Raw genomic sequence first — 27,987 nt, 5'->3', positions numbered from 1 at the left:
AAATTACAATTCAATCCATTTGAATCCCACTTTGTAACACAAAATGTGAAGAAATCCAAAGGGGGTGTAGACTTTCTATATGCATTGTATCCCTAAAGTTTTCCTTATTGGCTCTAAGTACCACACTAGATTCAGCCCCAAAGACCGCAACACCTAACATTACCAAACGATCAGGGAAAGAAAGCTGGTGATTTCATGTTACTATTAGCAATAGGCAGGGTGCCATTTACACTAGATCTACAGTTAAAAGCTACTATATGAAATGTTTTTTACCTGATATTGGTTAAAGCAATTACAACACGTTGAAGGAACAGTCAGCCACATGGCATGCGTGTATGGCTTAATCATCCTTCAGGTATGAATGTAGAAATAGTTACCAAAATGATTTAATAAATAGTTGATAAGCATGTGGTATGAAAAAGTGACACGTCTAATAAAATAAATACTTGGAGACATTCCTTTTAACCACATTCAACACAGATTCAAGATCTTCATTCTTAGGAAACCACTCCATGAGGTATCATGACTACAAAAAAAAAAGTTTGGAAAAAAGCTACATCTTCCCAAAAAATGCATTATAAATATTAATAATGAAATTTGTATATTCTTAAATTAATATACAATCATACAACTTGTCGCATTAAGTAAAACTTCAAAATACAACATATTGTGCATAGATGACAACCATTTGAGTGTGTTTTGGTAAGGGTTAATATGCCATTATAAACCTGAAGAAATCCAGGCAAATTACATGAACTTCAGCAAGGAACATTGTTTTTTTTCTACTGTAAAATTGAACGAGGGTGGAGGGGCTGGGTTTGTGCCAGTGATGAGGCTCCCTTTCGATCCAGGGAGTTGGATTGGTGACACTCAACACTCTGCAGGGTGAGCCTCCTTTGCTAGTGTCTTCTTCCCTTGCTCATACCTATAGTGTGGGATAAGGCAACAGACGAAAAAAAAAAAAAAGTAGGTTTATGTCAACTTATTCTAATACATTTGCCCTCATATACTTCCAAGGAAATAAAGCTAAATATTAAGAAAGCAAATAAACTAAAACACAGACCTTTAGTTACAACAGTTTATGAGCCTTCAGATTAATTATTTAGGAATCAACAAGGATAGAACATTTACTGGGGCAGTTTATGGCAATGCCCAATCAATAGGTCTTCATTCCATTTCTGTGCTCTGAGAGGTTCACTTACTGGAAGATCCTGTAGAGCTGGGATATTCCAGCACTACCCACAAATAAATTGACAGCGAAGAGGTTCCAGTTCTTTGGAATGATGACCAAAGAGTATCTGGACCAGGTCAGACCTGAGAAAGTGGGAAATGGGATTAGTCAAGGAGTGAAGTTGTTTGACTAAAGAATACAGGATTAATTTAAAACTATACCTGTTGCTCACTGAAGAATATAGTAACTCCACTATACCTGTGGCTGTCAGTACACCAGACTGGGAAAGACTCAGTTTCTCGGCTGGTCGACTCATATCTGCCAGACCAGCCCCAACCAGCCCCTATATAGATGAAGAGATGCATGTGACCTGGAATTAGTTTCATTAGACAATACCTTCCTACATGTTTACGTAAGGCAATAGCTCAAGTTTAGCAAATGCAGCCCTTACCCATTTGAACATTGGGGCCCAGAAGAAAACAGTCCTTGGACCTGGAATGAGAGAAGAGAAGACACAATCCATGAGAAAATGTTACAGAACAGAAAAAATATCAGACAATACTTTGCAAAAAAGTTAGTGTTGTCACAACAATGTTATAACATACGATAATCTTCCATGAAGCACTCTTTTACCACTACCATAGACTCATTTAAAAGGGCAATTCCGCCACTTTTTAACCTCAGCTCCATTATCTTCAGCACCATACCAGTGTCTACATTTGTGAAAACTGCACGTTTCTATGATCTGTGGTTAAAAAGAATAATGGTCCTAAAACATTATTCTCTGTGACATCACAGTATAGGATTAAAATTAAGAAAAACAGTGATTTTCTAAATTTGCAATGAGTTTCTAGCCAGAGGGAGGGTATTTTCTTGCTCCCTAAGTCACCGCGAATCTCAGTGTTTGAAAATCAGTTTTTTAAATGTTGTAACTTTTGATGTCGTCATCGGGTATTAATCTTTTCACTTTATATATTTGTTTATACAAAACGTAAATCTGCCATTTTCACATATGTAGACACTGGTATTGTGCTGGAGATAATGAACATGAGGTTGAAAAGTGGTGGAATTGCCCTTTAACTGACATAACCACAGTGCTTACAGTGGGGGAAAAAAGTATTTAGTCAGCCACCAATTGTGCAAGTTCTCCCACTTAAAAAGATGAGAGAGGCCTGTAATTTTCATCATAGGTACACGTCAACTATGACAGACAAATTGAGAATTTTTTTCTCTCCAGAAAATCACATTGTAGGATTTTTAATGAATTTATTTGCAAATTATGGTGGAAAATAAGTATTTGGTCACCTACAAACAAGCAAGATTTCTGGCTCTCACAGACCTGTAACTTCTTCTTTAAGAGGCTCCTCTGTCCTCCACTCGTTACCTGTATTAATGGCACCTGTTTGAACTTGTTATCAGTATAAAAGACACCTGTCCACAACCTCAAACAGTCACACTCCAAACTCCACTATGGCCAAGACCAAAGAGCTGTCAAAGGACACCAGAAACAAAATTGTAGACCTGCACCAGGCTGGGAAGACTGAATCTGCAATAGGTAAGCAGCTTGGTTTGAATAAATCAATTGTGGGAGCAATTATTAGGAAATGGAAGACAAACAAGACCACTGATAATCTCCCTCGTCTGGGGCTCCACGCAAGATCTCACCCCGTGGGGTCAAAATGATCACAAGAACGGTGAGCAAAAATCCCAGAACCACACGGGGGGACCTAGTGAATGACCTGCAGAGAGCTGGGACCAAAGTAACAAAGCCTACCATCAGTAACACACTACGCCGCCAGGGACTCGAATCCTGCAGTGCCAGACGTGTCCCCCTGCTTAAGCCAGTACATGTCCAGGCCCGTCTGAAGTTTGCTAGAGTGCATTTGGATGATCCAGAAGAGGATTGGGAGAATGTCATATGGTCAGATGAAACCAAATATAACTTTTTGGTAAAAACTCAACTCGTCGTGTTTGGAGGACAAAGAATGCTGAGTTGCATCCAAAGAACACCATACCTACTGTGAAGCATGGGGGTGGAAACATCATGCTTTGGGGCTGTTTTTCTGCAAAGGGACCAGGACGACTGATCCGTGTAAAGGAAAGAATGAATGGGGCCATGTATCATGAGATTTTGAGTGAAAACCTCCTTCCATCAGCAAGGGCATTGAAGATGAAACGTGGCTGGGTCTTTCAGCATGACAATGATCCCAAACACACCGCCCGGGCAACGAAGGAGTGGCTTCGTAAGAAGCATTTCAAGGTCCTGGAGTGGCCTAGCCAGTCTCCAGATCTCAACCCCATAGAAAATCTTTGGAGGGAGTTGAAAGTCCGTGTTGCCCAGCGACAGCCCCAAAACATCACTGCTCTAGAGGAGATCTGCATGGAGGAATGGGCCAAAATACCAGCAACAGTGTGTGAAAACCTTGTGAAGACTTACAGAAAACGTTTGACCTGTGTCAGTGCCAACAAAGGGTATATAACAAAGTATTGAGAAACTTTTGTTATTGACCAAATACTTATTTTCCACCATAATTTGCAAATAAATTCATTAAAAATCCTACAATGTGATTTTCTGGATTTTTTTTCTCATTTTGTCTGTCATAGTTGACGTGTACCTATGATGAAAATTACAGGCCTCTCTCATCTTTTTAAGTGGGAGAAATTGCACAATTGGTGGCTGACTAAATACTTTTTTTCCCCACTGTACATCCTGATCAAGAGGTCAGTTAGAGCTATGTCAGAGGCACACTAAATGAAACATCATTGCACTGACTATTCCTCTGACTTAGTTCAGGGCAGGGAAATCTTCGACACCTAATACTTCATATGACTGATGGTTGTGGATTGGTAGGCTTAACTATTTTAATTGTTCCGCTATCACCATCTACCCCATTGGTAACCAAAGTAGGCTGAATGACCTCTCCTAAGAAACATCTCACACCCCATGAATAAGATGATAGATCAAGCCATGGTCATGCTAGGCTGCCACAATAAGGTCCTGATAATGAGGAATTCATTGAAGAAAAAAAAAAGATCTGTGCAAGGTTTCCCCCTCCTATATAAAAAAATGTAACATTGGCAGCATGCAACTATTAGTGATAACCACAACAGAGCAGCATGCTGTTCAGCAAAATATACACACCAGATAGGCCTACATAGGATGCTATGCAACAGGTTATACCAGTGTTACAGCTTTGGCCCTTTACAACATTTGTCTGCCGAAGGCACATTCAGGTAACTGCCAAAATAATGGAAACACCAACATAAAGTGTCTTAATAGGGCGCTGGGCCACCCCGAGCCGCCAGAACAGCTTCAATGCGCCTTGACATAGATTCTACAAGTGTCTGGAACTCTATTGGAGGGATGCAACACCATTCTTCCATGAGAAATTCCATCATTTGGTGTTTTGTTGATGGTGGTGGAAAACGCTGTCTCAGGCACCGCGTCAGAATCTCCCATAAGTGTTCGATTAGGTTGAGATCTGGTGACAGACGGCCATGGCATATGGTTTACATCGTTTTCATGCTCATAAAACCCATTCAGTGACCACTCGTGCCCTGTGGATGGGTACACTGTCATCCACTCCCATCAGGATAGAAATGATTCACCATAAGCTGAAGGTCATCACTTAGAAGCATTTACCTTGCCCTTGAACATATAACAAATCTTATCACCTGTGCACAATGGTGAGTCTGTCCTCTCCCAAGATATACACAGGTTATAGAAAAAATATCAGATTTTGTAAGGACAAAGGTTAGTAACAGCTGTAGCTAAATATACTGGTGTAGGTGAGTGTTCAAAGACCACAAATGATGACAAGGAGCTTGCTCCCAACTTCCTTGAAAACATTCAACCACTCATTCTGTGAGGAACCATGCCAATGCTGAAAATGCTACACTTAGCTACCAATCTCTTTGGTATTGGGCAATTCCACAGTAACAGAGTGATGCTGACTCAGATATTTTACTTTAAAATGTATATGTCAAACAAAAACCAATCACTGCAAAGTTGATCAAACCATACAGCTCTATGCACAAGGACTATTTTAACAATTTCCACTGAAAATTTTAGAAAAACATTTACTTGAAAAACACCTGCAGATGCAAAGTTTAGTAACAGAATGACAGCACAAACTATTTCCAATTTCAGTGGAAATTGTTAAAGTAGTCTTTGCATATAGTTGTATGGTTTGTTTAACTTTGCAATCGTCGTTTTTTGTTTGACATACATTTTAAAGTGAAACATCTAAGTCTCAGCATCACTCTGTGACAGTGGAGTTGCCCTATTGCATTCCAAAATCCCTCTCACATACACAAACCTACACGTGACCTGCAACCAATGATGTCCATGTCTGCGCTGCAACCCCACTCATGCAGCCAGCTACTGTGTACCATAATATGTACACACTGGGATAACTAATCTGAAAAGCAGTTGGCTGGTGCTAGCTAGCTCTTTACAGATTTAAAGGCTCCAAATCTGTATTTTGCCATTTGTTTGGGTTTAAAACACTAAGATAAGCAAGAGTGGCGATAATAGTAGCTATTGGTTGCATACATCAAAAGATTCAGCAAGGTATTTTGACATCAATCACTAAGCAAGGCCACTTCAGCAACAACAGCGGTCATCAGTCTCGCTAGACATCCGTGTAGCCTCCCACAATTCTCAAATGCTCTGGCCTAGGGTCTGGTTTCCAAGACTATGGAGGTTACTCAGAAGAGGAAAGGGAGAACCATCCTACTTAGTGAATTTCTGAAAATGTTTAAAAAATAACAAATTTAAATGTAAAGTGTCCTTTTTAGATAAAACTACACAAATATATTCACATCACCAAATACCTGATTAAAACACTTTTGCAATGAGGGTCTACCGTAGTCTCAACAGCACCCTCTAAGGTAGCGCATGGTGTTGCCGGAAGACATCTATTTTCTGTACTCTGGCTACATTGACTTCAATAAATAAATAAAACACGAGGCTCGTGCTCCTCACCCCCTTCCATAAGCCCTATTCGGATGGGATAATATTTACTGGGGGAGCTCAGGTAATGTAATAATGTGCACGATCACAAATCACCACATCCGTCATTTCAGTCCCGTCCGAATTTACCATGTCAGTAATTTTTACTTGGCAGGAAGGTTATTATCCTAGCCCTAACAACCTACTGTTTTTTGGCAAACTCCCAGGTCCCCTGATAATACTTATCCCGTGCTTAATTCGTGTGTTTTGAGGGATATTACAGAGTTTAACAGGTGCTGCACCCAGTTTGGGTAAGAACATGGTAACAAATTGATGCTTAAAACAAAGTGCTATGCACGTAGCCTACAGATGAATTAACTGTTTTGTAACAAACTTTCCTAATGCCATTCTTCTCATTTAAAATATGAAGTGGACGATATTGTGCCAATTAATTGATAAATTGTCAAATACGTCAGGTAATTCAATGTCTGCATAGGTTACTGTTCATGGTTCTTACTGATATGCATTATTATTTTGACTTTCTCCGAACTGAAGGCCATTAGGCCAATATTAGGCTATCCCTAGACATTTGAAATATCTTCACGCCTAGAAGAGCCTCGAGGCTTCCGTCATAACGGTCAATTTTGAACGAGGGAAACAAATAATTACAGGGGCAGTTTGGTAAAACTAATCCATGTCCGAATCGTCCACTGGAAAAATGTACCTGCTGGGGTAATAATTACATAACCGACGTTCTATAGTAATACAAGTCCCGTGCGAATAGGGCTATAGACCTACATGGTAATCATGACGACTTCCAGAGGACATCCTCCAACCAATCAAAGCTTTTGCAGTATGAACTGACATGTTGTCAATCCAATCAAAGTGTGTGCGCATGTAATTTAGAAGCTTGGTGAGTTGGTGACATTGTTGGACAGATTAAGACACTTGAGCATTTTTTGGATATTATACAATTCAAATTAGTTTCTTCAAATTACAGGAGACAGAGGTAGATTATATATTGTTTTCTTGGTTTTAGAACATAATGTGTCCAGTTAGTGCAATGTATTTCAATTTGCCTTGATAACTTTAGTAGCAAGACGCTAGCTAGCTACAGAGTGCAGTTTTCTCCACCAGAATGGCTAGCTAACACTGACGATAATGTAGTGGATTTTTTGTTGACTAATTATTTTGATAGCTTCCATCACATCATCCATTAAAAGAGGTTGGCGTATAATTTGTTTTTGCAAATGGATGAAATCACAGACATCAGCTGTCGCTCGCAGTTGTCAGTTACTGTCAGGTATGTGGATGATCAGGGCTTTATTCAGGAACGTTTCTTCTGCTACTTTGATGTGTCAAGTGGGCGAAATACTCAGTCTGTGTTTGACTTTGTGAATTCTGAGATGTCCGAGTTTAACTTCATGGAGAAACTTGTTGCCCAAACTTACGATGGTGCAACTAATGGAATGTACCCGCTGTTTGTATTTACAGCTAAATCCCCTCCTGTTCCCTGATTAAGAGGTGATGACCACTCCACTACCATTGTAAACTCTCTCCTGACATCAACTGAAGCCATGTCTCATGTGCCCTCTCATCCACTGGCGCATTGAATGTTTCCTCTCCAAGCACTGCGAGTAGCCCTGTCAATCACATACACAATCGCATTATTACACAATGTGATTTTAATCCTTTCTTGGACTAGGCTAAATCATTCTTAGCTCTTTTGTCTAAAGGTCTTGTGTTATGTCTTTTTGTCTTCCCAGTCAAATCCTGTCCTGCCCTCAGTGGAAGAGTTGAGCTCTTCTCCAACACCATCCATGAGGAGCCTGTCCTGAACTAAAGCCTAGACTCTGAACACCTCAACCCTTATCATGCACTGAAGTCAAGCCTCTGAAGAACACATGCCTCATACCCTTCCCAACACTGTAAGTAGCCCTCTCATTCAGCATAATATTTTACTATAGTATAAATGTCTTGAAATGTTTTAGGTTAATATAATTCGTATTTGACTTTTTTCAACAAACGTTGTCTCCGTGCTGTCAGCGCCTATAACGTGGGCTTCCCATCCTCCTCAATTTTTCAAGTCACCAGCCTCCACTGTGGTCTAGACACCAGTAGCTAATGATAATCCATGGCTAACGCTGGCTGTCACACAGTCTAATAGCATTTACATTACCTGCAGGGTGATTGTAGAGAGGTCTCAGTTTGGCTGGCAAAATAAGCCCGATCTTGTCCAGGAGCTTGTGATAGGAAGCTCTCATCGCAGCCATGTTTGCAAGAGGCTAATGTTGTTGTCTAGCTACAGTACACTTGACCTAGCAAGCTAGCTTGCTAAATATGTAGCGTAGCTTGCTAGCAACGAAGCAGGTCGAGTTTGACTTTAACACGCTCGAGTATTGCCCTGTATCTTAAATGTACAACAATGTTTTGCAGTCATAAAACGGTTCCGATTTGTCCTGCTTTCGACACAAACCGACTGCCATGTAGCTAGCCATACGTGTATGCTAGCACAGCGCTCGACATCCCTGATTGCCTCGGTTTGAGAGCTATTGCAAGGTGGTGACTTTTCTTCACTGCGCAACCTATCTAGCACAGTACCACAACAAGCCGCCCCTGATTACTATTGGTGCATTGGTCCAATCCTCCCAAAAATGATTATTATTCTTCTGTGGATTTTATGGCGGACTACATCCCCAAAAGGTGTATTCTCCCGACATGATTGGTTTAAAGTAAACCGTTAATATAAATAGTGTACAAAACATTAGGAACACCTTCCTAATATTGAGGTGCAACCCAGAACACCCTCAATTCGTTGAGGAATGGACTCTACAAGGTGTCGAAAGCGTTCCACGGGGATGCTGGCCCATGTTTACTCTAATACTTCCCACAGTTGTGTCAAGTTGGCTGGATGTGATTTGAGTGGTGGACCATTCTTGATACATACGGGAAACTGTTGAGCGTGAAAACCCCAGCACCGTTGCAGTTCTTGACACACTCAAACCGGTGGGCCTGGCACCTACTACCATATCCCTCAAAGACACTTAGCTAAATATTTTGTCTTGCCCATTCACCCTCTGAATGGCACACATACACAATCCATGTCTCAAGGCTTCAAAATCCTTCTTTAACTTCTTCTTCGATTTGGTTTAATGGCGGTTGGCATCCAATAAATGTTGCATTACTGCCACCTACTAGACTGGAGTATAACTACCTTATACTTTGCTTTAAAAACAAAAAAATACAACAAATACCCTACCATCTAACACTACACTCACAAAAAATAAAAAATAAAATAACTACCATACTCTACTATTTAAATATATTTATTCCTACTTCAGGCCAACAGCCTGAAAGGATGAGACACCACCACTTAACACACCCTGTAACTCTTCTGATGTCAAGTCTCGCACACCCAAATACCTCTCTGCAGCTGCCCCCACAACCTCTATGTTCTGCGACTTAAGTTCCATCCCTGCAGTACAGTTGATAACCATTGCTATAAATGCCAAAAATCCAATCTTACTGAAACATATATCACTTGTTGGTTTATCCCTCTGTACTGGTACAGATCTACTACTCACACCATTCCTCTCAGGATCCCTCCCCCTTGACCTATCTTCCTCTACGTTCTTCACTGCCTCAGCATATGACAACTTCTGCACTACTCTAACCCTGGAAACCTCAACCTGCCTCTCTCGCACTGGACATTTCAGATCCCTAGCCCCATGGGCACCCCTACAATTAACAGATACCACTACATTCTCCAATGCTACACATTCCTTTGTCTCATGCCCTTCTGCACACTTCTCACACCTAGGAACCTCCCTCCTACACACTGCTGCCACATGCCCATAAGCTTGACACCTGTAACAATGTAATGTATTCGGCACAAAAGCTCGTACCGGATAACTTATATATCCTAACATCACTTTGTTGGGCAAAGACTCAACATCAAAACTCAAAAGAACAGACAATGACTCTTCTGTTTCTCCACTCACGCCACCCTGTCTGCATCGCACCAAACGACGAGCATCACAAACACCAGGAATATTCCCCTTCAGTTGGTCAGCTTTCACATTTACCGCTACCCCAGTAATCACGCCTTTCAATGGCACTTTTCTTGAGAGCAAAACAATTCACATCTCTTGCCCCCATTCGTTTAACACAGAGCGCCTGCTCCCTCTGACCAGCAAAAACACAAACAATTATCACTAGACCACTTCTGGTTACCCTCACCGATTCCACAGCACCCAACTCTGTTTTCACCCACCCTGAAACCACAAATGGATCAGCCAAAAGGCAAGGGTCCACTTTTTCCCAAAACTTCACTCCTACTGTCACAGACTCATCTTTATCCTGACCCTCGGTGCAAACCTCGGGCTCTGAGAACTTCGCCACACATACCCCCACCGATACTTCGCCGTCATTCACTTCCATTTCTCCTCATGTCTTCAACTCACTCTGCTTACACTTTCTTCTTTAACAAACCATTTCCCTTTTTACCGCCATTTTTAACTGACTACCGCCATTCTGTTGCAAAACGTTTCTTAAACGGAGGCAAACGAAACAGGGAGGGACCTACCTGAATTTGTCTAATTTCCGTTTTGCAATTGTTTGGATTAATGAATACACACCAGGGCCATGTTTATTACGAAAACATTATCGAACATGGCAGATACAAGTAGAGCCGACGTGATTATACATGTCATAGATGCCCGTTTGTTCTACATAGCTTATTTCTATCTTTCAAATTAAATGTTATTGGTCACATAGAAATATTTAGCAGATGTTATCGCAGGTGCAGCGAAATGCTTATATTTCTAACTCCAACAGTACAGTAACACATAACAATACAAAACAATACACACAAAACCCCCAAAATAAAAAGAAATTAAGAAATATCAGAACAAGCAATGTCAGAGTCATGAATATATATATTGAACAAAAATATAAACACAACATGCAACAATTTCAACGATTTTACTGAGTTACAGCTCATATAAGGAAATCAGTCAATTTAAATAAATTCATTAGGCCCTAATCTATGGATTTCACATGATTTGGCAGAGGTGCAGCCATGGGTGGGCATAGGCCTACCCACTTGGCAGCCAGGCCCAGCAAATCAGAATTAGTTGTTGTTTTTTCCACAAAAGGGCTTTATTACAGACAGAAATACTCATTATTCATGATTAATTCAGGATTATCCGTAATCATGGTAGCATCCACATTAATGTAGAAGTGTTTTGGAAACATATTATATTCTTATTTACAATAAAAGTGACTCCAAAATGACACAATACATTATTTACCATTCATTTCTATTGGGCACAAAATAATCTGAAACACAACTAAAACAAACAGCAAATGCATCCAACAAGTTTGTAGAGTCACAAGCTTAATGTAATCATTGCATGCTAGGAATATGGGACTAAACATTTGACTACTTTAATACACATAAGTGAATTGTCCCAATACATTTGGTCCCCTAAAATGGGGGGACTATGTACAAAATGTACTGTAATTCCTAAACGGTTCACCTGATATGGATTAAAATACCCTCAAATTAAAGCTGACAGTCTGCACTTACCTCATAGTCATTGTATCATGTCAGATCCAAAGTGCTGGAGTACAAAAAACATGTCACTGTCCCAATACTTTTGGACCTCCCTGTAGATGGTAGCAGGCCGTGGCTCCGGTCCTTGATGATCTTCTTGGCCTTCCTGTGACACATTACATTAACGTCATTTAGCAGACGCTCATATCCAGAGCAACTTACATTATTTATTTATAAATTATTATTATTATTATTTTGTCATACCCCCTGTGGGAATCGAACCCACAACCCTGGCGTTGCAAACACCATGCTCTATCAACTGAGCTACATCCCTGCCAGCCATTCCCTCCCCTATCCTGGACGACGCTGGGCCAATTGCACGCCGCCCCATGGGTCTCCCAGTCACGGCCAGCTACAACAGAGCCTGGATTCGAACCAGGATCTCTAGTGGCACAGCTAGCACTGCGATGCAGTGCCTTAGACCACTGCGCCACTCAGGACACCAGGTGCTGTAGATGTCCTGGAGGGCATGAAGTGTGCCCCACCCCCAAGCCTGACAGGATGCTCTCAATTGTGCAGCTGTATACATTTGTGAGGGCCAAGCCGAATTTCTTCAGCCTCCTGAGGTTGAAGAGGCGCTGTTCACCACACTGTCTGTATGTATGGACCGTTTCAGGTTGTCAGGGATGTGTGTTCACCGAGGAACTTGAAGCTTTACATCTGAACGCTCCAAAACGTTGCGTCCTGCTGAACGGTCCCCAGAGTCTACCGTTTGTTAATCTACCTACACATCCAGTATTAATATGATAACACTTTATTACAGCATCGCGCAATTATAACTATATTATATATAATGGCCTCAACTGGGTTTTCAACTAATATTGTTAGAGACTAGAGGGTCTACTCATTAAGGGCTGCGTCATACCGCTGCAACGTTGACGGTCTCGATTAATGGTCTCGACCATAGAAATAGAACGGCTCGCATACCTTTGAGAACCTGCTTTATCGCGTTGTTTCAACCAGGGAGTTAATTGGTTGCAACCGCAGGGTTTAACACAACAAGACAGAGAAGTAGCGAGCCATCCAAATAACAAACATCAGAGGAATATAGCGACCGAAGAGAGGCTGCAAAGTGAAGACGGGCGATAAAGATAGCTTTATATAGCTAGAGTAAGCTTAGCGCGCATGCTGACGTTACTAGCTAGCTACTGTACGTCGCAACGGCCCCAACGACCCCGCAGAGAACAAGCAAAACAACATCCAAAGGCGATAGTCAGAAGGCAGGGTTTACAACTGTATTTCAATGCTATTTTTAAATATAAAGAGGTTCGAGCATGATGTCCTGCTCTGGTAACCTGGTTTGGGATGTTAACAAGCGCTCCATTGGATATAATGAACCGAATGCTGTCAGGATCAACTACTTAGGTAAGAGCTCCTGACTCGGTCCAAAATAATTTGCAACAGCACAGACATCTACAGCTAGTGAACGTCGATCAGTTAACTAGCTAGCTATATTTTTGATTAGCTTGCCGACACGTGAAATACAAACTGACAACAATGCAACAACATTGTGCTATCTTGTTTCCCAGTTTAGACAACAGTAGCGTTGATACTTTGTTTCATTGCAACGATTGCTTTCCTTTCCGCTTGGGCAGCTTGCTATTTGTAACAATACCCCTTCACTTGCCACAACTAGCTATGCCTTTTTAAGTAGCTACACATAAGATACACCATTACGTATATTTGTGCCAGTTTGTGAATTCCTGTGTTGATATTGATGTTTGATTAACCGATTCTTTCCTCACATAGGTTATACAAGTTGTAGATAGGCCTAGGGGTACATTTCTATATCCACCTGCAGTCTACCCGTTGACCTTACAAAATAAATAATAATGCTGGTCATTTGAAGACTGTATTTCGGCAGAATATAGAGAAAGAGTCTTGGGCCAAGTCATTGGAAGTGTTGGTTATTGCAATTTGCCCAGTTGCTTATCAAATTAGTAGCTATCATTATATTATAGGTGATTATATTATGATTGAAGACATCCTTTTGTCTGACTATCAAACCGTGGCCTTTGAGAGAAAACAATGTAAACATGTATAATGTAAACATAACAGCATTGTTGAACTTGAACTGTGTGCGATTACTAACATCCAGACAGGTCAAATGCTGTCTTTCGCCATCTGTCCTTTAAACTCTTACAAGTTTCCAATGTTTATCATCTCCCACTGGGTTCTGGCATCTGTTAGAGGATGGGCCATTCTAAAGAATTCATGCTCATGTTTAAAATCAGTTTGAACTGAAAAAAAATCTGCCATATCATTAAAGCTAGAATCCTTAATTGCAACATCAATTTTTTGATTTATAAATTAATGATATATTCCCATTGATTCTTGAAGAATATACTTATACATGCCTCATGAGCTTAGTTCAATTGTCGTACCCCATCAGAACCGGGCAGTTCCACGGTAACGGAATGATGCTGAGACTCCGATTTTTGACTTTAAAAGTATGCCAAACAAAAACCAGGGATTGCAAAGTTAAACATATCAAACAACTCTATGCACAAGGACGACTTTTAAACATTTCCCCTGAAAATGTTACAAAAACACATTCGCTCAAAGAACAGTGCAGATGTAAAGTTTGGTAACAGAATGATGGTAAAATCTCCCTATGTTTTTTTGTGACCATGTTTTTATGTAGTTTTTTTTTGGGGGGGGGGGTTACAGGTACAAAAAACAACAACAACAAAGTAATGCATACAATAGGGCTGGGCGGTATCCAGATTTTCATACCGTCATACCGTTTCTGTACCATAACCAATATGAGCTGGGTATAATTTATTTGATCATCAAGACTCTTGGAAGAATATTCTATGGACCGATGATTCAAAAGTATAACTTTTTGGAAGACATGGGTCCCATCATGCCTGGCAAAAACCAAACACTGCATACCACAGTAAGAACCTCATACCAACGGTCTAGCATGGTGATGGTTTGGGGATGCTTTGCTGCCTCAGGACCTGGACGACTTGCCTTAATAGAATAAACCATGAATTCTGCTCTATATCAGCGAATTCTACAGGAGAATGTCAGGCCGTCCGTCTGTGAGCTGAAGCGTAGCAGGTTCATGCAGCAAGACAATGATCCAAAACACACAATCAAGAAATGGCTAAAAAGCAACACATTTGAAGTTTTGGAATGGCCTAGTCAAAGCCCAGACCTAATCCCAATTGAGATGTTGTGGCAGGACTTGAAACGAGCAGTTCATGCTTGAAAACCCACAAATGTCGCTGAGTTACAGCAATTCTGCTTGAAGAGTGGGCCAAAATTCCTCCACAGCGACGTGAGGGACTGATCAACAACTATAGGAAGCGTTTGGTTGGAGTCATTGCAGCTAAAGTTGGCACAACAAGTTATTGAGTGTAAGGGGGCAATTACTTTTTCACACAGGGACATTGGGTGTTGCATAACTTTGTTTATTAAATAAATAAAGTATGTAATTGTTGTGTTATTTGTTCACTCAGGTTCCCTTTATCTAATATTAGGTTTTGGTTGAAGATCTGATAACATTCAGTATCAAAAATATGCAAAAGTAGAGAAAATTAGAAAGGGGGAAAATACTTTTTCACGGCACTGTATGTGTGGGGCTTTAGCTGAGATTGTCTTTACAGAGTCAAGTACATTTGTCCAGGCCTCAATTGTTCCTTGGCTATCACCATTTATTCTCTCTGTTGATAATTCTAATGTTATAACTTCTAATAGAAACTGTATCCACTGGTTAAATGGGAGCGCATGAGGTGGTTGCCATCTTAGAGCCCAACAATTTTTTGAGCCCAACAACTGCCTGCCAGAAGTAATCTTCTCTGATTGATTGAGAGTTATAAGGGGCTGTCATCGTTAAGTAACATGATAGATGCAAAGCACAGAATATTTAAATTCATGCACTTCTAAATTAATTTTGTTACTTTGCCCCAGAAGCAATTAACTGCAGGGCACTCCCACATCATATGAAGAAATGTGCGTTCCTGATTTTAGGGGACACAGTAAACAGCTGTGATTTGGGGCCAATTTCATCGTAAAACATTTAGTTGGTGTTAGATACAGTTTGTGAACAAACTGAAAATCTGTGGACCATACTTTTTTAATGGCTAACTCAGAATATGAGCTTTCCAAAAGTTGTTTATATATTATAGAGTTCAGTCCTTTCGGAAGCCCACATCATTTATTTATAAATCCCATCATTGGATGGTTCGGTAGTTGGGTTTCCCAAGGGACTCAATAGTCCAGCATAGCTGACCTAAGTTGTAAATGTAGAAAAAAGGAGTTGCCTGGTAATGTGTATGTATCTTTCAAATCTTGAAATGTTCTCAAACCATTACTGTCCATGATATCGGTAAGGGTACGGATTCCACATTTGGACCATTGGGGGAATGCAATAGTCCGCCATCCAGATTGCAAGGCATTATTGTGAAATATTGGAGTATGGGCATGGCATTTTGATTCCCAGTTACATTGTTTTTCAATTTTGCGCCAAATAGAAATTGTGTGAGCAATAATAGGACCGAAGCGTAGTTTACATTGTTTAAGGGATATATCAGTGAAGATCCCCTCTTCCAGGGCAATAGGATACACCATATTTCTCTCTATACTCAGCAAGCGGGCAGAATAATCATGTCTAAATCAATTTCAGGATGGGACGAAATGCTAGTACCTGGAAATCGTTTACCTTGCCATATACATTTTGAGACCGCACTGTGAATTTTATCCCAAAAGCCAGAAGGGGGAGCCATACGCAATGAACTACAGAAATTCAGCCGTGGCAATATATTCATTTTGACAATAGATATTCTGCCGGTTACTCGATTTTGAGCGTTTTGTTAAAGTTTCTGGCAATGGTTTTATCTAAGGAAGGAAATATATCTACTCCCAAATATAAAAAAATGGGAACTATTGTGATTCCATAAGTAGAGATGGACTCATCCATCGGGGTCTTGAGAGGCAGTAGGGCTGTTTTTGGTTAGATAATTCTGCTTAATCTCAAGCTATAAAATGTATCTACGGTCTTCAGTGCTTTTGGGAGCGATTGAGATACATTGTCTAAATATAGTAAAATATTGTCTGCGTATAATGAGATGAAGTGATCGGTAGATTTTAGTGTTATTTTCTTCGATTGACGAATTGCCTGGGCCAGGCGTTCCATGGATAATAAGAATAGCAAAGGCGAAATTGGATCGCCTTGTCTGCTGCTTCTAGTGATTCTGAATGGAGCAGAGCAGATATGGCCTGTTATAACTATGGCTGAAGGATTGGCATATAGTATTTTAATCATATTAATGAAATTGTAGCCAATTCCCATATCTTCCAAGACAGACCAGAGATTTGACCATTCTAGTCTATCAAAAGCTTTTTCTGCATCGAGAGATAATACAGCCCAAGGAGATGTTGTTTCTGATGAAGCATCTAAGATATGTAATAGTCGACGGAGGTTATCCAAGGATAAACACTTTTTACAAACCTGCTTTGGTCCCTGTGGACCAATTTGGGTAAATAAGTATTGAGATGCCAAAAAACTCTGTTAAATATCTACTACGAATTGAGATTCGATGATGTCTGCAGAAAGAATGTGGTGTCATAATATACAGTGCCTTCAGAAAGTATTCACACCCCTTTTTCCACATTTTGTTGTGTTACAGCCTGAATGACACAATACCCCATAATGTCAAAGTGGAATTTTGTTTGTAGACATTTTTCCAAATTAATAAAAAATGAAAAGCTGAAATGCCTTGAGTCAAGTATTCAACCCCTTTGTTATGGCAAGCCTAAATAAGTTCAGGAGTAAAAATGTGCTTAACACATCATGGACTGCATGGACTCATGCTGTGTTCAATAATAGTGGTTAACATGATTTTTGAATGGCTACCCCATCTCTGTACCCCACATATACACTTATCTGTAAGGTCCCTCAATCGAGTAGTGAATTTCAAGCACAGATTAAACCACAAAGACCAGAAAGGTTTTTCAATGTCTCGCAAAGAAGGGCACCGATTGGTAGAAAAAGCACAAGCTGAATATCCCTTTGAGTATGGTGAAGTTATTAATTAGTCTTTACACCCAATAACAATACAACCAGTCACTACAAAGATACAGGTGTCCTTCCTAACTCAGTAGCCGGAGGGGAAGGAAACTGCTCAGGGATTTCACCATGAGGCCAATGGTGATTTAAAAACAGTTACAGAGTTTAATGGTTTTGATATGAGAACTAAGGATGGGTCAACAACATTGTAGTTACTCCACAATACTAACCTAAATGACAAGAAGGAAGCCTGCACATGCATCCTGTTTGCAACAAGGCACTTAAGTAATACTGAAAAAAAATTGGCAAAGAAATGAAGTTTTTGTCCTGAATACAAAGCGTTATGTTTTGGGCAAACACAACACATCACTGAGTACCAGTCTCCATATTTTCAAGCATGGTGGTGGCTGTATCATGTTATCGGTATGCTTGTCATTGGCAAGGACTAGGGTGTTTTTTAGGATAAAATAAACAGAATACAGCTAAGCACAGGCAAAATCCTAGAGGAAAACCTGTTTGTCTCCTTTCCACCAGATACAGGGAGACAAATTCACCTTTCAGCAGGACGATAACCTAAAACACAAGGCCAAATCTACCCTGGAGTTACTTACTGAGACGACATTGAATGTTCCTGAGTGGCCTACTTACAGTTTTGACTTAAATCGGCTTGAAAATCTATGGCAAGACTTGAAAATGGCTTTCTAGCAATGATCAACAACCAACTTGACAGAGCTTGAATAATTTAAAAAAGAATAATGGGCAAATATTGTACAATCCAGGTGTGCAAAGCTCTTAGAGACTTACCCCAAAAGACTCACAGCTGTAATCGCTGCCAAAGGTGTTTTTAACATGTATTGTCTCTGGGGTAAATACCTATCTAATCAAAATGTATTAGTCTTTTATTTTTCATAAATGTTAGAATTTTTCTTCCACTTTGACATTCGTGTATTTTGTGTAGATCGTTGACCATAAATTACAATTCCATCTATTTTAATCCCACTTTATAACACAACAAAATGTAGAAAAATTGAAGCGGTGTGAAGACTTTCTGAAGCCACTGTAACACCTTCAGTTTGAAAAAAGTATATATTTTGGTTATTGAACTACAGTAAGTAGTGCTTTTTGAGGTTTGTTCGGTTTCAGTTCGATTATTAAAAAAAACGAATCATGATTTTCGATTTCAATGATTATTATTTTAACGTTAAATGCATTATGTGGGTTGAATGCTGTAACAACACAGAATAAAACAATAAAAGTCCCATGATGGTAGTGGCTGCCCATTACTGCTGATCACTTGTTAACCATAATATATTCACTTTACTTTAATAAAATATCAGTTGTCTATATTACATTTGTTTTATTTGATGACTTTATTATTTCATTCTAAGTCATCATCTCATCTCTATAGAGATGCTGCCTATGCTGTCTGACAAAATCACTATTTTAGTAGTTCTTCAAAGTAAATAAGGCATACTTTTATGACTGCTGAATACCAACTATCAATCACTTAGATCATGTATTTTCAGGTAGAGATACCTAGCGAAGCAACTGCTCTCCTCTCATCAACTGCTCTATTTTTTATTTTTATTTTTTATTGTAATAGTTTTTATTTAAAATTTTATTTATTTATTTTACTAATTTTATCAGTTTTTTTTATTCTTTAATATTTATTTTTATTTTTTAAAAGTTTTTAAAAAAAATCCAAGATGGCGTAGTAGTGCAGTTCTGTTTTTGTCGTGTGTCTGTAAATAGCCTGTAAATACCCAGTTTTTTTGTATTTTTCGTACATATTTCCCTATCAGACTTTTCATCCTTATACAAAATATACTTTCCTGCAACCCGCCTCACTCAATGTGGAACGGATTCTATTATTGACTTACCTTTTATCTAGAATCTCCAGTTGAAACTAGCTAGCCAGCTAACTAGCTACTTGCTATTAGCCACAGTTAGCGGTATTTCACCCAGAACATTGGATTCTTTTCTGCGGGATTAATTTTAATCACTGGACATTAATCACCGGATCGCAACTAGCTAGCCGCAACCGAATGGATGTTGCTGTCTGGCTAATCACCACTGCCCCCGATGCAAGCACCAGTTAGCCTCGAGCTAGCCTAGATCCAGGCTCATATCTACCTCTAGGTGTACCGGACGGGAGTAGCCAGCTAACTAGCTACTTGCTATCAGCTACCGTTAGCGGTTTTTCACCATTGTCCGTGGCCTGCACCACTCACCAGCCAGCTCAAGTCTGGACTATTATTCGGCCAGTCTGCACAGCGCGTTATCGACCCAGAACATATCAGTTTTTCTGCCGGAATCACTGAATCACTGGACCTTTAACTCCGGATTCATCGCTACCAGCTAGCTGCAACAAAATGGACGCTGTGGTCTGGCTAATCATCCTGAGCTAGGCCCATCTCCAGGCTATCTACCTCTCTGTCAACCGGACGGGACCACCTAGTGTTGACACGGAGCCCCGCCGATCCTACACGACTGGTCTGCCGACGAAATTGTCTGATGTGGTTACGACGTCGACCACGAAGATCCCATCTGCTAGCCCCGGCCCGCTAGCACACGCTAGCCGTGGCCTCTTACTCGCTAGTGCTTTAGCAGCCTCCGAACTATCCTATTGCTGTTCACCGGACCTTATGATAACTCAGCTATACAGCTGATGTCTGCTGGACTGTTCCTTTTTACGGTACTACATCCTGTTTATGTTTAGCCTCAGCCCAAACATGGTTAGCTTATTGTTGTTTCGGTTATTTCTAATTGTACTATTTCACTGTAGATCCCCCAGCCCAGCTAAACCTGCCTTAGATAGCTCCTTTGTCCCACCCCCCATACACGCCGAGACCGACTCAATTGGTGCTTCCAGTGATGCTATCTCTTTCATTGTTACCCAACGCTTAGGTTTACCTCCACTTTACTCATATCCTTCCATATCCTTGTCTGTACATAATGCCCTGAATCTTTTCTACAACACCCGGAAATCTGCCCCCTTTATTCTATGTACCCAACGCACTAGAAGACCAGTTCTTAAAGCCTTTAGCCGTATCCTTATTCTAGTCCTCCTCTGTTCCTCTGGTGATGTAGAGGCTAACCCAGGCCCTGCAGCCCTCAGTATCACTCCTACTCCCCAGGCGCTATCATTTGCTGACTTCTGTAATCGCAAAAGTCTTGGTTTCTTGCACGTAAATATCAGAAGTCTACTTCCTAAGTTTGAGTTATTCACTGCGTTAGCACACTCCGCCAACCCTGATGTTCTAGCAGTGTCTGAATCCTGGCTCAGGAAGGCCACCAAAAATTCTGAAATGTCCATCCCCAACTATAACATTTTCCGTCTAGATAGAACTGCCAAAGGGGGTGGAGTTGCAATCTACTGTAGAGATAGCCTGCAGAGCTCTATCATACTATCCAGGTCTGTGCCCAAACAGTTTGAGCTTCTACTTCTAAAAATCCACCTTTCCAGAAATAAGTCTCTCACTGTTGCCGCTTGCTACAGACCCCCCTCAGCCCCCAGCTGTGCCCTGGACACCATATGTGAATTGATTGCCCCCCATTTATCCTCAGAGTTCGTACTGCTTGGTGACCTAAATTGGGATATGCTTAATACCCCGGCCATCCTACAATCCAAACTAGATGCCCTCAATCTCACGCAAATTATCAACGAACCTACCAGGTACAACCCTAAATCCGTAAACATGGGTACCCTCATAGATATCATCCTGACTAACATACCCTCTAAATACACCTCAGCTGTCTTCAACCAGGATCTCAGCGATCACTGCCTTATTGCCTGCGTCCGTAACGGGTCCGCGGTCAAACGACCACCCCTCATCACTGTCAAACGCTCCCTAAAACACTTTAGCGAGCAGGCCTTCCTAATTGACCTGGCCCAGGTATCCTGGATGGATATAGATCTCATTCCGTCAGTAGAGGATGCCTGGTTGTTCCTTAAAAGTAATTTCCTCTCAATCTTAAATAAACATGCCCCATTCAAAAAATACAGAACTAAGAACCGATATAGCCCCTGGTTCTCCTCAGACTTGACTGCCCTTGACCAGCACAAAAACATCCTGTGGCGTACTGCATTAGCATCAAATAGCCCCCGCGATATGCAACTTTTCAGGGAAGTTAGGAACCAATATACACAAGCAGTCAGGAAAGCAAAGGCTAACTTTTTCAAACAGAAATGTGCATCCTGTAGCACTAACTCCAAAAAGTTTTGGGACACTGTAAAGTCCATGGAGAATAAGAGCACTTCCTCCCAGTTGCCCACTGCACTGAGGCTAGGAAACACTATCACCACCGATAAATCTACAATAATCGAGAATTTCAACAAGCATTTTGCTACAGCTGGCCATGCTTTCCATCTGGCTACCACTACCCCGGCCACCAACTCTGCACCCTCCGCTGCAACTTGCCCATGCCCCCCCCGCTTCTCCTTCACACAAATTCAGACAGCTGATGTTCTGAAAGAGCTGCAAAATCTGGACCCCTACAAATCAGCTGGGCTAGACAATCTGGACCCTTTCTTTCTAAAACTAGCCGCCGAAATTGTCGCAACCCCTATTACTAGTCTGTTCAACCTCTCTTTCATAACGTCTGAGATCCCCAGAGATTGGAAAGCTGCCGCGGTCATCCCCCTCTTCAAAGGGGGTGACACTCTAGATCCAAACTGCTACAGACCTATATCCATCCTGCCCTGCCTTTCGAAAGTATTTGAAAGCCAAGTTAACAAACAGATCACCGACCATTTCGAATACCACCGTACCTTCTCCGCTATGCAATCCGGTTTCCGAGCTGGTCACGGGTGCACTTCAGCCACACTCAAGGTCCTAAACGATATTATAACCGCGATTGATAATAGACAGTACTGTGCAGCCGTCTTCATCGACCTGGCCAAGGCTTTCGACTCTGTCAACCACCGCATTCTTATTGGCAGACTAAATAGCCTTGGTTTCTCAAATGACTGCCTCGCCTGGTTCACCAACTACTTCTCAGATAGAGTTCAGTGTGTCAAATCGGAGGGCCTGTTGTCTGGACCTATGGCAGTCTCTATGGGGGTGCCACAGGGTTCAATTCTTGGGCCGACACTTTTCTCCGTGTATATCAATGATGTCGCTCTTGCTGCTGGTGACTCTCAGATCCACCTCTACGCAGACGACACCATTTTGTATACATCTGGCCCTTCATTGGACACTGTGTTAACAAACCTCCAAACGAGCTTCAATGCCATACAACACTCCTTCAGTAGCCTCCAACTGCTCTTAAACACTAGTAAAACTAAATGCATGCTTTTCAATCGAACGCTGCTGGCACCCGCCCACCCGACTAGAATCACCACTCTCGACGGGTCTGACCTAGAGTATGTGGACAACTACAAATACCTAGGTGTCTGGTTAGACTGTAAACTCTCCTTCCAGACTCACATAAAGAATCTCCAATCCAAAGTTAAATCTAGAATCGGCTTCCTATTTCGCAACAAAGCCTCCTTCACTCATGCTGCCAAACATGCCCTCGTAAAACTGACTATCCTACCGATCCTTGACTTCGGCGATGTCATTTACAAAATAGCCTCCAACACTCTACTCAGCAAACTGGATGTAGTCTATCACAGTGCCATCCGTTTTGTCTCCAAAGCCCCATACACTACCCACCACTGTGACCTGTACGCTCTTGTTGGCTGGTCCTCACTACATGTTCGTCGTCAAACCCACTGGCTCCAGGCCATCTATAAATCACTGCTAGGCAAATCCCCGCCTTATCTTAGCTCATTGGTCACCATAGCAGCACCCACCCGTAGTCTGCGCTCCAGCAGGTATATCTCACTGGTCATTCCCAAAGCCAACACCTCCTTTGGCCGCCATTCCTTCCAGTTCCCTGCTGCCAATGACTGGAACGAATTGCAAAAATCTCTGAAACTGGAGACTCTTATCTCCCTCACTAACTTTAAGCATCAGTTGTCAGAGCACCTTACCGATCACTGCACCTGTACACAGCCCATCTGAAATTAGCCCACCCAACTACCTCATCCCTATATTGTTATTTATTTTGCTCTTTTGCACCCCAGTATCTCTATTTGCACATAATATCTTGCACATCTAGCATTCCAGTGTTAATACTATTGTAATTATTTTGCACTATAGCCTATTTATTGCTTTACCTCCATAACTTGCTACATTTGCACCACTGTATATATATTTTCTGTTGTATTTTTGACTTTGTTTTTTTACCCCATATGTAACTCTGTGTTGTTTTTATCGCACTGCTTTGCTTTATCTTGGCCAGGTCGCAGTTGTAAATGAGAACTTGTTCTCAACTGGCTTACCTGGTTAAATAAAGGTGAAATAAAATAAAAAAATCGCACATTCTTCTCTCTTTTACAGTGGGGAGAACAAGTATTTGATAACCTGCAAAATGGGCAGTGTTTCTTACTTACAAAGCATGTAGAGGTCTGTATTTTTTATCATAGGTACACTTCAACTGTGAGAGACGGAATCTAAAACAAAACTCCAGAAAATCACATTGTATGATTTTTAAGTAATTAATTTGCATTTCATTGCATGACATAAGTATTTGATACATCAGAAAAGCAGAACTTAATATTTGGTACAGAAACCTTTGTTTGCAATTACACAGATCATACGTTTCCTGTAGGTCTTGACCAGGTTTGCACACACTGCAGCAGAGATTTTGGCCCACTCCTCCATACAGACCTTCTCCAGATCCTTCAGGTTTCTGGGCTGTCGCTGGGCAATACGGACTTTCAGCTCCCTCCAAAGATTTTCTATTGGGTTCAGGTCTGGAGACTGGCTAGGCCACTCCAGGACCTTGAGATGCTTCTTACGGAGCCACTCCTTAGTTTCCCTGGCTGTGTGTTTCGGGTCGTTGTCATGCTGGAAGACCCAGCCACGACCCATCTTCAATGCTCTTACTGAGGGAAGGAGGTTGTTGGCCAAGATCTCGCGATACATGGCCCCATCCATCCTCCCCTCAATACGGTGCAGTCGTCCTGTCCCCTTTGCAGAAAAGCATTCCCAAAGAATGATGTTTCCACCTCCATGCTTCACAGTTGGGATGGTGTTCTTGGGGTTGTACTCATCCTTCTTCTTCCTCCAAACACGGCGATTGGAGTTTAGACCAAAAAGCTCTATTTTTGTCTCATCAGACCACATGGCCTTCTCCCATTCCTCCTCTGGATCATCCAGATGGTCATTGGCAAACTTCAGACGGGCCTGGACATGCGCTGGCTTGAGCAGGAGGACCTTGCGTGCGCTGCAGGATTTAAATCCATGATGGCGTAGTGTGTTACTAATGGTTTTCTTTGAGACTGTGGTCCCAGCTCTCTTCAGGTCATTGACCAGGTCCTGCCGTGTAGTTCTGGGCTGATCCCTCATGATCATTGATGCCCCACGAGGTGAGATCTTGCATGGAGCCCCAGACCGAGGGTGATTGACCGTCATCTTGAACTTCTTCCATTTTCTAATAATTGCGCCAACAGTTGTTGCCTTCTCACCAAGCTGCTTGCCTATTGTCCTGTAGCCCATCCCAGCCTTGTGCAGGTCTACAATTTAATCCCTGATGTCCTTACACAGCTCTCTGGTCTTGGCTATTGTGGAGAGGTTGGAGTCTGTTTGATTGAGTGTTTGGACAGGTGTCTTTTTTTTTTATACAGGTAACGAGTTCAAACAGGTGCAGTTAATACAGGTAATGAGTTGAGAACAGGAGGGCTTCTTAAAGAAAAACTAACAGGTCTGTGAGAGCCGGAATTCTTACTGGTTGGTAGGTGATCAAATACTTATGTCATGCAAATTAATTACTTAAAAATCATACAATGTGATTTTCTGGATTTTTTCCGTCTCTCACAGTTGAAGTGTACCTATCATAAAAATTACAGACCTCTACATGCTTTGTAAGTAGGAAAACCTGCAAAATCGGCAGTGTATCAAATACTTGTTCTCCTCACTCTACGTAGCAGGCATAAAAGAAGCACAGACCGGACAAGTAGGCGTGCAATGGATTATGGTCATTGTAGTTAATTACCACGTTTTCTGCGATAAACTATGTAGAATATTGGCCTGTTAGAATGTACAACTCCCTACTACATTGCACAGTTCGGGCTTGATCTGAGTTATCTCTAGAGAAACTGCGCATCGTCCGCATTGAGCTCACAGAAAAAAACAGATCGAAATGGAATTCAAATAATTTCACCGATGTCGGTCAATTATACTGAACAAAAATATAAATGCAACATGCAACAATTTCAAAGATTTTACTGAGTTACAGTTCATATGAGGAAATCAGTCAATTGGAATTAATTAGGCCCTAATCTATGGATTTCACATGACTGGGAATAAAGATATGCATCTGTTGGTCTCAGATACCTTAAAAAAATGGGCCTCAGGATCTCGTCACGGTATTTCTGTGCATTCAAATTGCCATCGATAATATATAATTATGTTTGTTGTCCGTAGCTTATGCCTGCCCATACCATAACTCCACCTTCACCATGGGGCACTCTGTTCACAATTTTGACATCAGCAAACCGCTTGCCCACACAAAGCCATGCACGTGGTCTGCGGTTGCGAGGCCGGTTGTATGTACTGCCAAATTCTCTAAAACGAAATGAATATTCAATTCTCTGGCAACAAACTGGTGGACATTCCTGCAGTCAGCATGCTAATTGCACACTCCCTCAACTTGAGACATCTGTGGCATTGTATGACAAAACTGCACATTTTAGAGTGGCCTTTTTTATTGTCCACAGCACAAGGGGCACCTGTGTAATGATCATACTGTTCTTGATTTGCCACACCTGTCAGGTGGCTGGATTATCTTGGCAAAGGAGAAATGCTCGCTAACAGGGATGTAAACAGATTTGTGCACAAAATGTGAGAAAAAAAAGCTTTTTGTGCGTATGGAAAATGTCTGGGATCTTTTATTTCAGCTCATGAAACATGGGACCAACACTTGACATGTTGTGTTTATATTTTTGTTCAGTGTAGTTATTTAAAAATCGAAAAATAACCGAAATTTCGCTTAATCGAATGGCACTAACAGTAAGTGAAGTGGATTACGAGCCGGTAACAGAATGATGGCAAAATAATGTGGGTCCCTGATCTGTACTATGCAGAAATGCATAATTATGAATGTCATTCTCTTCATGGTGATTGTATTCAGCTCATTTCTGTTTTCTTTATCTTTCTGTCATCTTGTGGTCAAAGCAAGTGTGAAAACAGTCCCCCCCCTCTCTCTTTCTCTCTCCAGGTAATGTCACATCTCCCGGCTTTTATTTACATTTACATTTACATTTACGTCATTTAGCAGACGCCCTTATCCAGAGTGACTTACAAATTGGTGCATTCACCTTATAGCCAGTGGGATAACCACTTTACAAATATTTTTTTATTTTATTTTTATTTTAAAATTATTTTTTATTTATTTTATTATTATTTTTTTTGGGGGGGGGTAGAAGGATTACTTTATCCTATCCCAGGTATTCCTTAAAGAGGTGGGGTTTCAAATGTCTCCGGAAGGTGGTGAGTGACTCCGCTGTCCTGGAGCGAACAGTTTTGACTGGGCTGAGTGGGAACTATGCATCCACAGAGGAAGGGGAGCCAGCAGGCCAGAGGTGGATGAACGCAATGCCCTCGTTTGGGTGTAGGGATCAGAGCCTGAAGGTACGGAGGTGCCGTTCCCCTCACAGCTCCATAGGCAAGCACCATGGTCTTGTAACAGATGCGAGCTTCAACTGGAAGCCAGTGGAGTGTGCGGAGGAGCGGGGTGACGTGAGAGAACTTGGGAAGGTTGAACACCAGACGGGCTGCGGCATTCTGGATGAGTTGTAGGGGTTTAATGGCACAGGCAGGGAGCCCAGCCAACAGCGAGTTGCAGTAATCCAGACGGGAGATGACAAGTGCCTGGATTAGGACCTGTGCCGCTTCCAGTGTAAGGCAGGGTCGTACTCTCCGAATGTTGTAGAGCATGAACCTACAGGATCGGGTCACCGCCTTGATGTTAGCGGAGAACGACAGGGTGTTGTCCAGGGTCACGCCAAGGCTCTTCGCACTCTGGGAGGAGGACACAACGGAGTTGTCAACCGTGATGGCGAGATCATGGAACGGGCAGTCCTTCCCCGGGAGGAAGAGCAGCTCCGTCTTGCCAAGGTTCAGCTTGAGGTGGTGATCCGTCATCCATACTGATATGTCTGCCAGACATGCAGAGATGTG

General features: G+C 41.6%; 2 protein-coding genes across 5 annotated transcripts in view; one reads left to right on the top strand and one right to left on the bottom strand.

Annotated features, from left to right (window-relative positions):
- Positions 1 to 370: 370 nt before the first annotated feature.
- On the bottom strand, positions 371 to 8,703 carry LOC311129378 (mitochondrial pyruvate carrier 2-like). Of its 2 annotated transcripts, XM_084161662.1 has the most exons (6): positions 8,305 to 8,686; positions 7,669 to 7,768; positions 1,623 to 1,663; positions 1,430 to 1,514; positions 1,203 to 1,314; positions 371 to 925 (listed from the first exon to the last, which is right to left on the bottom strand). In XM_084161662.1, exons 1-5 carry the CDS (start codon positions 8,396 to 8,398, stop codon positions 1,236 to 1,238), a joined length of 399 nt encoding a protein of 132 aa, XP_084017788.1. In that variant the 5' UTR covers positions 8,399 to 8,686; the 3' UTR covers positions 371 to 925; positions 1,203 to 1,235. The 2 variants fall into 2 exon arrangements, with proteins under 2 accessions (XP_084017788.1, XP_084017789.1); XM_084161663.1 differs by lacking the exon at positions 7,669 to 7,768 and having other exon boundaries at positions 8,305 to 8,703.
- Positions 8,704 to 12,694: 3,991 nt separating this feature from the next.
- LOC311129690 (DDB1- and CUL4-associated factor 6-like) overlaps positions 12,695 to 27,987 on the top strand; it is a 75,808-nt gene continuing 60,515 nt past the window's right edge. For all 3 annotated transcript variants that reach the window (XM_084162093.1, XM_084162092.1, XM_084162091.1), the window contains exon 1: positions 12,695 to 13,107. In XM_084162093.1, coding sequence (XP_084018219.1) covers positions 13,017 to 13,107 — 91 coding nt within the window. In that variant the 5' untranslated portion in view covers positions 12,695 to 13,016. The remainder of the gene's footprint in view (positions 13,108 to 27,987) is intronic.

Source organism: Coregonus lavaretus (genome assembly GCF_964263955.1).
Source record: "Coregonus lavaretus genome assembly, chromosome: 5".
NCBI lineage: Eukaryota > Metazoa > Chordata > Actinopteri > Salmoniformes > Salmonidae > Coregonus > Coregonus lavaretus.
This window is presented reverse-complemented; position numbering and strand designations above follow the sequence as displayed.

Coding starts and splice junctions, on each gene's coding strand:
- LOC311129378 (XM_084161662.1), bottom strand. CDS start 8,398: ATGGCTGCGATGAGAGCTTCCTATCACAAGCTCCTGGACAAGATCGGG. Junction 1,664..7,668: donor TCAGGAGAGAGTTTACAATG/GTAGTGGAGTGG, acceptor CTCTCATTCCAG/GTCCAAGGACTGTTTTCTTC. Junction 1,515..1,622: donor GGGCCCCAATGTTCAAATGG/GTAAGGGCTGCA, acceptor TCATCTATATAG/GGGCTGGTTGGGGCTGGTCT.